General features: G+C 42.7%; 1 protein-coding gene across 5 annotated transcripts in view; it reads right to left on the bottom strand.

Moving 5' to 3' along the window:
- LOC110533189 (lipopolysaccharide-responsive and beige-like anchor protein) overlaps positions 1-14,265 on the bottom strand; it is a 388,104-nt gene that overhangs the window by 264,509 nt on the left and 109,330 nt on the right. For 4 of the 5 annotated variants that reach the window (XM_036933632.1, XM_036933634.1, XM_036933635.1 and 1 more), the window contains exons 28-31: positions 13,226-13,333; positions 12,700-12,841; positions 12,085-12,433; positions 4,487-4,656 (exon numbers count right to left, since the gene is read on the bottom strand). In XM_036933632.1, coding sequence (XP_036789527.1) covers positions 4,487-4,656; positions 12,085-12,433; positions 12,700-12,841; positions 13,226-13,333 — 769 coding nt within the window. The remainder of the gene's footprint in view (positions 1-4,486; positions 4,657-12,084; positions 12,434-12,699; positions 12,842-13,225; positions 13,334-14,265) is intronic. The other variant, XM_036933633.1, reaches the window with a different exon arrangement.

The following is a 14,265-nucleotide window of genomic DNA, read 5'->3' as shown; positions in this document are numbered from 1 at the left end:
TATTAGTATCAGTATCATTATTAGTATCAGTATCATTATTAGTATCAGTATCAGTATCATTATTAGTATTAGTATCATTGTTAGTATTAGTATCATTATTAGTATCCGTATCATTATTAGTATCCGTATCATTATTAGTATCCGTATCATTATTAGTATCCGTATCATTATTAGTATCCGTATCATTATTAGTATCAGTATCATTATTAGTATCAGTATCATTATTAGTATCAGTATCATTATTAGTATCCGTATCATTGTTAGTATCCGTATCATTATTAGGATTAGTATCATTATTAGTATCCGTATCATTATTAGTATCATTATTAGTATCCGTATCATTGTTAGTATCCGTATCATTATTAGTATCCGTATCATTATTAGTAGCATTATTAGTATCCGTATCATTATCAGTATCAGTATCATTATTAGTATCCGTATCATTATTAGTATCAGTATCATTATTCGTATTAGTATCATTATTAGTATCAGTATTCTTATTAGTATTAGTATCATTATTAGTATTAGTATCATTATTAGTATTAGTATCCTTATCATTATTAGTATCCGTATCATTATTAGTATCCATATCATTATTAGTATTAGTATCATTATTAGTATTAGTATCCGTATCATTATTAGCATCAGTATCATTATTAGTACCAGTACCATTAGTATTAGTATCATTATTAGTATTAGTATCCGTATCATTATTAGTATCAGTATCATTATTAGTATCCGTATCATTATTGGTATTAGTATCATTATTAGTATTAGTATCATTATTAGTATCATTATTAGTATCCGTATCATTATTAGTATCAGTATCATTATTAGTATCCGTATCATTATTAGTATCAGTATCATTATTAGTATTAGTATCATTATTAGTATCCGTATCATTATTAGTATCAGTAAAATTATTAGTATCAGCATCAGTATTAGTATCATTATTAGTATCCGTATCATTATTAGTATCCGTATCATTATTAGTATCAGTATCATTATAGGTATCAGCATCAGTATAGGTATCAGCATCAGTATAGGTATCAGCATCAGTATCCGTATCATTTTTAGTATCCGTAGCATTATTAGTATCCGTATCATTATTAGTATCCGTATCATTATTAGTATCAGTATCATTATTAGTATCAGTATCATTATTAGTATCAGTATCATTATTAGTATCAGTATCAGTATCATTATTAGTATCAGTATCATTATTAGTATCAGTATCCGTATCATTATTAGTATCATTATTAGTATGCGTATCATTATTAGTATCCGTATCATTATTAGTATCCGTATCATTATTAGTATCCGTATCATTATTAGTATCCGTATCATTATTAGTATCATTATTAGTATCATTATTAGTATCCGTATCATTATTAGTATCCGTATCATTATTAGTATCATTATTAGTATCCGTATCATTATTAGTATCAGCATCAGTATTAGTATCATTATTAGTATCCGTATCATTATTAGTATCAGTATCATTGTTAGTATCCATATCATTATTAGTATCCGTATCATTATTAGTATCCGTATCATTATTAGTATCCGTATCATTATTAGTATCAGTATCATTATTAGTATTAGTATCATTATCAGTATCATTATTTGTATCCGTATCATTATTAGTATCAGCATCATTATCAGTATCATTATTAGTATCCGTATCATTATTAGTATCAGCATCAGTATTAGTATCATTATTAGTATCAGCATCATTATTAGTATCAGTATTAGTATCATTATTAGTATCAGTATCATTAATAGTATCCGTATCATTATTAGTATCCGTATCATTATTAGTATCCGTATCATTATTAGTATCCGTATCATTATTAGTATCCGTATCATTATTAGTATCAGTATCATTATTAGTATCATTATTAGTATCCGTATCATTATTAGTATCCGTATCATTATTAGTATCAGTATCATTATTAGTATCAGTATCATTATAAGTATCCATATCATTATTAGTATCCGTATCATTATTAGTATCAGTATCATTATTAGTATACGTATCATTATTAGTATCCGTATCATTATTAGTATCCATATCATTATTAGTATCCGTATCATCATTATTAGTATCCGTATCATTATCAGTATCCGTATCATTATCAGTATCCGTATCATTATTAGTATCTGTATCATTATTAGTATCCGTATCATTATTAGTATCAGTATCATTATTAGTATCAGTATCATTATTAGTATCAGTATCATTATTAGTATCAGTATCAGTATCATTATTAGTATCAGTATCATTATTAGTATCCATATCATTATTAGTATCAGTATCATTATTAGTATCAGTATCATTATTAGTATCAGTATCATTATAAGTATCAGTATTATTATTAGTATCAGTACCATTACTAGTCTGATAGCAGGATATGACAATACATTGGCCCTCCTCCACACCAATACATTACTGCACTGAAGGAACGAGTGGCTCAATAAATCTAGTTTCAGAGGGTTTCCATTCTAATGTTCCAGAACGGGTGGATGTATGTGTGTGTGGGATAAGTGTAGTGTAATTGTCTGGTGCTAGATAGTGGATGATGTAGAGCTGCCTCCGTACAGCTTCCTTCCACTTGGGCACAGATCATTTCGTTCATGTATGGCCTAATTAATGCTACATTCATCAGGGAATATTTATGCAGATTGTTTTTTACAAACCGGCATGGATATTAGCAGGGTTTTCCTTTTACACACCACTATGCATACAGGATTCGTTTGCCTTTTGAGCTGATATTGGACTGAACAATTTGAAAATGTTCCGGTAAATAGTGAAAATGATTTTATATAAAGTAAGCAAAAAAGTAAACTTTTTTTAATTAACACATTTGCTTTCATCGCTTTGGGCGCATATTCATGAAATGACTTCCAGGTGCTTTACGACACCGTCCTCGCGTCAGAGACACACGAGTCTATAACGTCTACAAAGCACAACGTTTGATTGATCTGGCAATAAATTCTATTTCACTGTCGCCCATAAATTCCATAATGCCCGGCTGAATACATGGAGGCGAATCCTCTGGTGTTCGGTGGGCTTGTTTTCCCAGCCGTAAGGGAAGGTCTCAGAGTGGGGATAACTCTTAGGGAATGACAGGCTGTGGACTGGAATGTGTGTGTGTGGACACGGGGCCCCGTCTTTAAGCACCACTGTGTTGTGTGGCCCGCTGAGAGGCTCCCGGTGGACATGAAGTAGCTCCTTCAAACAGTGGAGGAGTAAATTAACTTCTCTCTATTAATCCTCCCACTGGCCCCCCTTAAACCCCCACACACACTCTCACCGCCTTTCACACACACTCCTCTCAAACCGCACACACACACACTTACGCAAACATTTCCCACCTAAAACACACACACACACACATAAAACATGCTCTATCCACACACAGAACATGAAAGGAAATGTCAATAGGTCTTCTTCCCAGTGTTTACCGACTGTCACCATGGACTAAAGGAGACCTACTCCACTCAATAGACAAGACTTCTACTTGAGTTGAAAGAAATTTGAGCACTTTTACTAAGCTGAGCCTGGTGCATAGAAAACAATGTGGACTTGATATAGTTTATACATTAATCTATGATTCTAAAACTTGTTAAGCATAATTTATCATTCATATACACTGTATAATTCCTAGTTCTACAACACACAGATCACTCGTTCTTTACCTAATGTCAACATGGCATCATCACATTTAAGCCAAACCTAAATAAATACCCCATTAAGACAGAATAAAAATCTGCATTAGGGCTGCAGTCAGAGTACTGTACTATATAGTGTCTGACAGTGATCCCTGATAACGCACTAATCCTGTAATAATGCTGCTCGGTCTGCCTGCTCTGCTGTGTTCCAGGCTAACTGGATTACACAGCGTGGAGGGAACATTCAGAAAGACACACTGAAATACTATACTACATTTTAGTCATCTAGCAGACTTATCCAGAGTGACTTACAGGAGCAATGAGGGTTAAGTGCCTTGCTCAAGGGCACATCGGCAGATTTTTCACCTAGCTGGCTCGGGGATTACAGCCCCAACGCTCTTAACCACTAGGCTACCTGCCACCTTATACTGAGGTACTCATCTATGGAACCTAACATAGAAGTACTGCGAAGGCTTAAGGAGGCAGATTAGGGACTGTGGTATCAACACAGGTTTTAGGAAGAGGATAAGACGAGTCTTTTACTGTCAGATAAGCTGCAAAACGCATCATACGGTGACACTTTCTGTATTTTTAAAGTTCAATATCTTGAAAACTTCACTGCAGACAAGCAAAACATTCCAGGACTGTATCAACAGTGGACTAATGAAACAAATACAAAAGACTATTTTTTGACAGGTATTTTCCTTGGGCTTGGCTAGCTGGAATTCTTGGTGCTCTGACGTGCCGTCTCCGTAGCATGGTAACCTTACTGCTGGGACACCTAACATACCTCCTAATGTCTGGGACTCACCGGCTGCAGCCTCAGCGGTGGTGCTCTGAGAGGCATCGCCCGTGGAAACCACGGCAACGTTGTTGACTGGTGTCCCGGCGGCCCCCACAGCAGCGGTGGCTGATGGGACCGGAGTGGAGGAGCCTGGGGACGGAGCCCCGCCCACCTTCTTGGGCGCCACCCGAACGCTTCTGTAAAAGATGAGAGTAAATATGAAAATGTGTGTTGAATACTATTACACGTTAGAAAATCCATTCCTTGAGACATCTGAATAACTAAGGACATGAGAACAGAACTTTTGTCATTCTAGGATATAAACAATAGTGATGTCAGTTTAGTAGGCATAGTGAGATGTGATTGTTAAGACACAGGCTGCAGCATGTGAAAACAACAGTACAGGATCCCATTTAGACAGTAGAGTCATTAGAGGCCTATTTCCCTGACACAGAATATTCAGTAATGGCTGCATCCATCTTGCCTGAAATCGATTGGCTCCCTGCAACACTCACTCACTCACTCAGTAAGTCAGTAAACATTGTGATTTATTAGCAGAAGGTGGGCCCATCCACCATTACAAATAATATTAAATCTTCAATACATTGTTAGGGATGTGACCACGACAACATACAAAATTGGAAAATCTGGATTCTAGCTCGGAGACAAATGGAGCACACACAACAGATTAGTAGGAATTCCTGATAAATAAATCTGATATATTTTGGTAATCAGCTGGAAGGAATAGATCATTCAAAGGTATCAGCAGATGAACCTCTCTCTTACACAATACAGCTCAAAGAAAAGAAGCTACCGCACATTGTTCTTGCTATGTATCCCATTTGTTTTGAGCCAACAGTTGGGACACAGCCTTTGTAGTGGTTTTACTCCTCTACTATTGTTTTAAACACATGGATAACAGACATGGTCATAGACCCACAGCAGAAGCTGTAGTAAACTACTTTACTCTTAGGATACCTTAGGTTACACTAGGGGTGGGCAACATGCGGCCCGCGGACAGGATCCGGCCCACAAGCCCATTCATTCTGTGTCACGCTGGAGGTTTGGTTAGGGGGTGGGGTGGGGGGGGGGGGTTTGGTTAAAAAGCACTCTAGGCCACTCTTGAACATCTAGAAATAGATAGAAGGTACGTAGAAGTTATAATGACCCTATGTGTTTACACTGTATCCCTGTCCTCAAGGTCCCTACTGTATACTATGGTCCTGGTCTACCCCCATCCATAACACAGTGGTCTGGTGTAGGTTACAGATGATGTGGACGTCGATTAAGGCAGCCCCCCGCACATCTCTGATTCAGAGGGGTTGGGTTAAATGCGGAAGACACATTTCAGTTGAATACATTGTTGGACAACTGACTAGGTATCCTCCCTTTCCCTGACCAATGCTGTATCATTGTATGGGTATTGTTTGTACAGTATGGGTCCTAGTGTACTACCATACGTAACATATAGTGGTCTGGTGTACTACTTGAGTCACAGGTTACTAATACCAGTGTATCCCTCTCCCTAGGGGCCAGTGCTGTAGGAGACCTGGTGCTCTCCTATCAATAACATCCTTACAGGAAGAGAGCGGAAACAGCGTCTGGATAAAGCTGTCAGTTTAAACTAGGCTTCCTGACAGGCCAGTGGCCCTATCAAAGTAGACCTGGGCCTTCTTATCAGTGCTGACACAGAGGGAGCATGGCCTAATCACTACCTACTGGTCACACACACACACACAGAGAGAAAGAGAAACTCACACACACAGAGAAACACACACAGAGAGGAGTATGTTGACTGGGCTTCAGTAGCTCCGCAGACAGAAAGCTGGCGTTGGTATCAAAGCAGGGCCTGGATGATTTAAGACGGCAGATGACACACATTAGGCTGAAGGTACTTTGGATGTTAAACACTGACTGGTTCTGACCCCGCTGTGATCTATGCTGCAGGATGATACAGTCTGGCTGCAGAAATACCAGCAACGGTTTAGTCTACTGTCTTCACACACACTGTTTAGTACATACAGGTAATGTTTTAGCTACTTCTGCTGAATGCACTTATGGCACGTTCCTCTGGATAAGAGTGTTTTGCATAATTTCTCAAATGAAAACAATGTATTCCACAATGATAGTTGTCTTTTTTGGTGTTGTAGTCTTATTTCTAGAACAGGGTTACTGTCCGTAATGTATATGGTAAATTCCTTCCAATCCATCATTGAACAGGAATCAACTTCTGCTGGCTATTTTCAAGCATATCACAGGTTTATTGCCAATATGGCCGCTCTATAATTGTGGTACTGTATAACCATCTGCAGTTCCAATGTTGAATCCGTGACATTAATATGACTTAAAGGGACAGTTCACCCAAATTACAAAACAAGGTATGACAGCAATCCACACTTTGGTTAAGTTTCCTTGGCATTGTTTACACATGCTAACGCTTTAGCATTTGTGGCACAAATCCCATTTATGTCATGGGACCGATATTAGCATTTTTCGCGCATCATGTCCAAATCATTTATAAGTGACTTTGTTGAGCTTCACAATCAATTTGAGATACTTTCGGATGATTTGGCACCAAACAATCGAATATCGGCCTAATGACTTGGATTTGTGCCACAACGGTGCGGATAAAGTTTGGAATAACACAGTTTCATACATGCAACATCTAAAAGACCTGCATCACTACACAGAGCTCTGCCATTTCTACAAGGACCGATTTGTTTATGGAGCCTTCGCTAATGTTAATACGTGGCCCATATAGTGCAGAACGAAAGACGTGTATGGCGTTGTGGGGGGGGGGGGGATAAGTTTCTCAAAACCAAGTGAAATCACACAAGAGGACTCTTCTATAACATGCCCTTTACACAAAAAAATAGAGATTTGGATGTAAACCGTCAACTTCAACTCAGCCCTTAATTAATGGCCCTACTTCTGAACAGTAAAGGATAGAAGAAATAGGAATTAATACGCTAGTTAATTAGCCTCGGCTCACAGTCAAAAACCCACCGCTGTCCCTTCGCAGTGGTTGGTAACAACTATCCTATTCTGCTTTACGCTTAACCTATTTGTAGATCGAACAATCAAATGGGATGACTCTCCAGGACCCTAGCTTGCTAAGCAGTAACTTTATACACAGGCGCTCACTTTCTCACTCACACTTTCAGCCTGTAAGCACATTCCTCGATTCAACTCTTAGGAATAGCACAGATTAATGAAATTGCTTGTGTTTACAAGGCGGCAAGACCGGTTATTGGTTAAAACCTCTAAATTATTCAGGCCCTGACAACCCGAAACCCAGAGAGCCCAGAGCTTTGCTTCTCCCAGCTCCTCTCCTGGTCGTGGGTTTAACAGTAACAGCCAAGCACCTGCTCTGACGGCTGATTAATCGACAGGGGCGTGGGGCTCAACGATAAGTGTAGCTAATAACCTAACTGAATAATTTAAAGGCCTGAGTTGCTGGGGAACAGATGGAGAACCTAACACCGAACCCCAACCCTGTACCGCCACACACACACACACACACACACCTCTCCCCATGGGCTTGACATAGCCTGGCTTCTCTTACTCATAACCAGTGCAGAGAACCAGACCATGGTCTCTCCTGTCTCTCTCCAGCCGCTGTCGACACCTCTCTCCCTGGGTGCTTCACGTCAGCACCACCCCTGATACTAGTGACTACCATCCAATCTAGTCAGTACCTGACCAGCCGAGTTAACTGGATAGGCCTTTCCCTTCTGGTATGACTTAGAGTAGACATATCTGGCACTGCCCTTTCTGATGGCTAGAGTACAGAGTACTAGCTAAACGTGTTCACGTATCGTGTTTTCAAACATGGTTCACACTGCAAAAGAACAACAGGCCATTAGTCAGACTCCACATGGGAATTGTTAAGTGGGATGAACTATATTTTTAATTCCCAAGTGGACGTTGAGGTTAGCATCAGATTCCCACCACAGACAAGCTTAACAGGACACATTGAAGTAAATATCCAGATGAATGCTAACTGCATGTCTCATACTGTTGCCCCCTCCAGAGAGGCAGCCCCCCTACCCCCCATTCTCCTGTTTATCCTTATGGCTTATTCATGTAAGGGGATGGGGGTAGGGCCCCAGCGGCTGTCTGTCTGTCTGTGTCCCATGCAGTCTGGCTTTGATCTTCCTTCCTCTCCCTCTCACTGCATGCGGCCCTGCGCATGTGAACATGTGAATCATGCCTGTGTTCTTTATGCCCCCACAACAACAAACCCTTCCCAACCTCCAACGGTCTACCCGTCACTTTCAGTCACAGCGTCCGGTTGGACTTGGCCTTGATGACATCAGTGATTAAAGACAGTAGTGTTTGGCCTGAGGACAGCAGAGGTGGTGAGAAAGAAGGGAGAGATGGAGCACCCTCCATGTCTCTCCCAGTGTGACAGGGGATCACACTGAAGGTTCCTTCCTATTCAAGGAGGCCCATTGTCATCTATCTGGTCTGACAAATATCTCTGTCATGGCAGTATGCTGTTTGTTGATCACAGTATGTTCAAGTGCCAATGACCAACTAGCCATGATATTTGCACTCAATAAATTCCCTTGCAATTCCTTACCACAAAACATCACATTTCAACATGGCCGATCTTTGCTTTACAAGTCCAATTTACAGCATTCAAAATGCCTTACTAACACAAATGTCAAACTAACACCCACATTTGCTGCTGTAACATGCCATGTAAATCACACTGCTATTCTTCCTCCCGTAGATGACTGTTTACCGGGGCTCTGGTTAGCAGCAGCAAATATTTGTGGACATTCTGCCATAACAGGGGCATATCCCCGAGGGGAATGTATGTACGGCAGAATCTATCCGACCGGGCCTCCATCTCTCTGCCTAGTAAATAAATCAGAGTGATACTTCACCTCTGACCCCGGCCATTTTTATCTGGGAGATCCTGCTTTTTCCACGCTCGTAAATGTAAAACCCTGGGACCAGTTATTTGGATGGGGGAAGGCCGGTTGGTTCCCATGTTTTGGCGTAGGTGTCAGCCTGTCTGTCTACACAGGGTGTCTGTCTGCACCGCTGTCACTGAGACATGCAGGACTTTATGATGAACTACTGCTGTGTGTTTGAGCCTGAGGTACCTGAGCAGAGCTGGGCGATAAGAACAAGATTCCATATTGCGATAAATTGCCCTAATTGATGTGATAACAATAACTAAAACGATAGCTTTATAATATTCATGTACACCACAGTTTAAAAATCATTTACACTACTATTACTAGTTTGATGGTTGTAGCCATTAATTGTCACATTTACAAATCACTCATATTATCAAATGTATTTAATTTCAAACTTCACATTTCTCTAGAAAAGGCTACTTATCATCATGAACGATATCAGCAAAATGCCTGCGATAAGTGATCGGTGGCGTCAACAAAAAAATGGTTTATCGTCCCAGCTCCACCCGGAACCATTTGAGTGATCAGATTCATTTATATCATAGAGATCTCTGTTTTATTATTGTCAGAATCATAATCATTTGTTGTCTTAAAAAGATGACTCAACTCTAAAATAAATACTTTCTGGGAACTATTTTAACCATTTCAAATACACCTACATACTTATGCAGTTTGGGTATGCTCTGATGGAATTTCCCTACCATCTGAGTGAAAATGAAAAGCTAGAAGTCTGCACTGTAGAGATTAGAGTAGACCTGAGAGAGAGGAGCAGGGGAGAGCAGAGCCCAGACCTCAACACAGACGGTAGAGAGTAGACCTGAGAGAGAGAGGAGCAGGGGAGAGCAGAGCCCAGACCTCAACACAGAGCACAGCCACGCAGTAGAGAGCAGGAACCATCAAGATAACCAGGCATCTCCGAGCCAGAGGTTTCAGGGTCTGTGAGGGTAGGCGGATCCTGGTGGGAGATAAAGGTAGAAGACCAGAGGAGGGGTGTGCTGACCTGGGAACCCCAGCCCCCGGGCCTTCATCTCTGGGTTAGAGGGGCCGGGAGCTGCCTGGGCTGGGGCCAGCTGGGGGTCTGACTGGGGCTCCCCGTGGCGAGGTAGAGCTGTTACTCTATGCTCTCCAGCTCTCCTCCTCTCCAACGCTAACGGCCCTGGGAGCCGCTCTAATCCCACCAGATATGAGGAGTGCCCAGAGTGCTGACAAAGCATTCCACAGATAAAGAGGCTGAGGATCACAGGGATGCCTCGGAATTCCCACCGATTGGAAGAGGAGTAGTGTGGGGGGGGGGGGGTGGAGGAGGGAGGGGAGGTGATGGAGAAACGCTTTCTTTCTTTCTTGGCATGAGAACCTTGACTAGGTGTCTCTCTTCCTGTGGAGGGGGGGAGGGGGATCTTGTTCTCTCTTTCCCTCTCTCGCTCTTTCCCTCTCGCTCCCTCGCTCTTTCCCTCTCGCTCCCTCGCTCTTTCCCTCTCGCTCTTTCCCCCTCTCTCCCTCGCTCTTTCCCCCTCTCTCCCTCGCTCTTTCCCCCTCTCTCCCTCGCTCTTTTCCCCTCTCTCCCTCGCTCTTTTCCCCTCTCTCCCTCGCTCTTTCCCTCTCTCTCCCTCGCTCTTTCCCTCTCTCTCCCTCGCTCTTTCCCCCTCTCTCCCTCGCTCTTTCCCTCTCTCTCCCTCGCTCTTTCCCTCTCTCTCCCTCGCTCTTTCCCTCTCTCTCCCTCGCTCTTTCCCTCTCTCTCCCTCGCTCTTTCCCTCTCTCTCCCTCGCTCTTTCCCCCTCTCTCCCTCGCTCTTTCCCTCTCTCTCCCTCGCTCTTTCCCTCTCTCTCCCTCGCTCTTTCCCTCCCTCTCCCTCGCTCTTTCCCTCTCCCTCGCTCTTTCCCTCTCCCTCGCTCTTTCCCTCTCTCCCCGCTTCCTTTGTGTCTGGTGTGCTACAGGGACATTTCCCCCAAATACAAACCAGACCTCGTCCTCAGTCCGTCCGTCAGCTCTCTCTCACTTAGAGAGATGTCTGTATAGTCTGTATAGGTACAGTACACCCACCCACACACAGCACCGCCTTGGGTTCCCACTAAGTCTCTGACCGCTCGCCCCCTCAGTCCATAGGGGATCCATCTAGCCAGCTTCTCTTTCCCTTATTATACTACCAGAGAGACAGACAGCCTAGCCCACGGTGCAGACAGAGAGAAAGAAAGACCGGGAGAGAGAGAGACGAAAAAGAGAAGCTATTAAATATCAGTGACAAGGTGAAAAGAAACAGCTTCCTGCTGGCTGCCACAGAGTCGTCTTTTAGATCAGTCTCTCTCTCTTTCCCCTCTTATTCTCTCTCTTCCTCTGGCAGATGCCTCGATTGTTTTGATGTGTTTTCCTGAAGACAGGTACTTTGTAGCCCTGTTTATTTGTGTTGAGAAGCCACGTCGACAGGCAAAACCAGGGAGCTACAGGGATGGGATCGGGGGGGATACAAGAGTTTAAAATGGGGTCTGTGATGGTAGTGGGTTTCTGATGCGAAGCTTCCTCGCCTTCACTTAGTACATGTTCATGTTGGACCGTTTCAAGGCATGGAGGTGAGGGGTTAAGAGCTGTGAGGCTGTGAACCGTGTCAAGAGGTATTTAAAAAGTTAGCAGACTCCGATACAGAGATCAGCCTTTGAGAGACTGACCCCTGATTGTAAAACTCTGTGGCCCACGCACCTGTCAAAGGATCTGAACTGGTTGGGGTTGTTTCCCATAGCAGCTCCCAGGAAGGCCGGCGGCAGAAGGCTGGGGTCCACCATGATGTCATCAGCAGGCGCCGAGACCAGGCTGCGCAGGATGTCCTTCACGTTCTTCCCGCCCCTGGCGTCCGCCGTGGGGTTCTCTCTGTGACCCCTGACCTCTGAGGAGAGGGTGGACAGGGCCTCGGACACGGCGTCGGGCCCCTGGGCGGTGGTGTCCGCCTCGCTGGGGGCCACGGAGCTATGGTCATCCCCGATGCCAGAGTCTCGGCGACGGAGGGACACACTGCTCTCCAGGTCGGGACCGCCAGAGACGGCATTAATGTCTGATGGGAGGAATCATTAAAGGAGGTTTATAAACGTTGAGAAAAACCTGAACCTTCTACGTGCTTCAAAAATAACTTTTAGAATCTACTACAGTAATTGTAAACTACTTTAAAGACTATCAACACACCAGTACATTTCAAGGCACAATCAAGACAATTGGATATTCCATATATAACTAATGTATAAGAGAGAGATTGACATGTTGAGGGATGGACACTTGGCAAGATGGAGCTCCTCTGCGTAGCCATATGGGTGAGATGTGTACCTGCGCTCCTGGCAGACTGGCTGCGCTGAGGGAGTTTCTTGTCGTTTTGGGGCTCCAGGATGTCTCGGTACTTGGACACCATGAGAACAGAGATGAAGTAAACCACGGCCAGGGCCAAGAACTGAGCCTGCTTACTGTCCTCCTTTACCCAAACACACACAACATGCAACACAGCTATAATACAGCACACCGCCAGTCTGTAATATGTTTGAGTATGTACAGATGTAGGATCTTAATTTGGCCACCCTGTTGCAGAAGAACTTTCCTGCAATGCAGGATTTTTTTTTTTACTTGTAGTGTATTTAAGGTTTTAATAAGGCTTCTGAAATGTGTAATTTCCACTTTGAAATTTCAGACTTTCAGGCTCAAATTAAGATCCTACATCTACACAGTATTTTAAAAAATAAAATCATGGGGTCTTCCAAAAAGACAGCAATAACAAGTTTTTACAATGCATAGGTACTGCTATTTATTTGAAAATTGACTCGTTTCAACCTCAATCTTTATCAAAGCTTTGTAAACTCACGATATCTCTGAAGACCACGGCTCTGAGGCGGTTGATGTCCATTTCCTGTAGCAGACGGTCCATGTCTCTGATGGGAGACATCCCTCCTGTCACAACATCAACAGGGCTCTGCAGGTGTAGAACACACGCACACAGGCACACACAGACACGCAGGCAAGCACACATACAGAGACCGACACGCACAGACACACACATAATAATGTAAGCAACTATTGCTGGTTAATGCTGAAAATACCATTATCAGTTTATATACTCTACCCAGTGTCCAAAACTAGACTTCTCTGTAAGTCTAAGACATCACAAGTGATAACGGATTGTCATGGAATGTGTATGTGTAGCAGAGGTCAACCACAACAGCCCATTCCACCATCAGTAGTGTTGAAAATCAACCCATGGGAAGTGTATAGTTGGCCAGTCCACATACAGTACAGTATCTGCCCCATTCAGTGGGATGTTGTGTTTCCCCTTGAGACTCAGACCCTTAACATAATGGGTTTACCATAGAGCCACTCACTGCATTATGAATGAGACTTTACACACTGGTTTCAGGAAGAAAAACAGGGATTTAAAAAAAAACTGTTTTACTGGAAGTCACCATATCAAATGAAAAGGCCAACAATGACAAAGGGCCTTGTCTAGTGTAACAGAACAGCAGGCGAAGTAATGCAATAACATATCAGCTAATGCAATAATAACTCTCTGCTATTACATAGGGAGGACCACAAAGGGATGGCTTCCTGCAGGGGAAGTATTGGGATGCAACACAAGACAAAGCACGACTTAGAGGGATGCTTACAATTCACTAAGTGCAGCGATCCTATTCAACCAATATACAGGAGGAGAAATGTCATCAATTATGGCGTTTCTCCATGTCTGCTAGGGAGATTGGGAAATGTAAAAATAAAAATGTATAAACTGTTGTTTTTTTTGGGGGGGGGGGGGTATTGCTAGGAAGTCAGGATTCCCGAAATGACAGAAAGAGGAGAGGGAGGGGGAGAAGTGTGTGTGGGGGGGTGAGTCTGTGACTCAGTGAGGAGGGA

The sequence above is a fragment of the Oncorhynchus mykiss genome, chromosome 10 (assembly GCF_013265735.2).
Source record: "Oncorhynchus mykiss isolate Arlee chromosome 10, USDA_OmykA_1.1, whole genome shotgun sequence".
Classification (NCBI taxonomy): Eukaryota; Metazoa; Chordata; class Actinopteri; order Salmoniformes; family Salmonidae; genus Oncorhynchus; species Oncorhynchus mykiss.
This window is presented reverse-complemented; position numbering and strand designations above follow the sequence as displayed.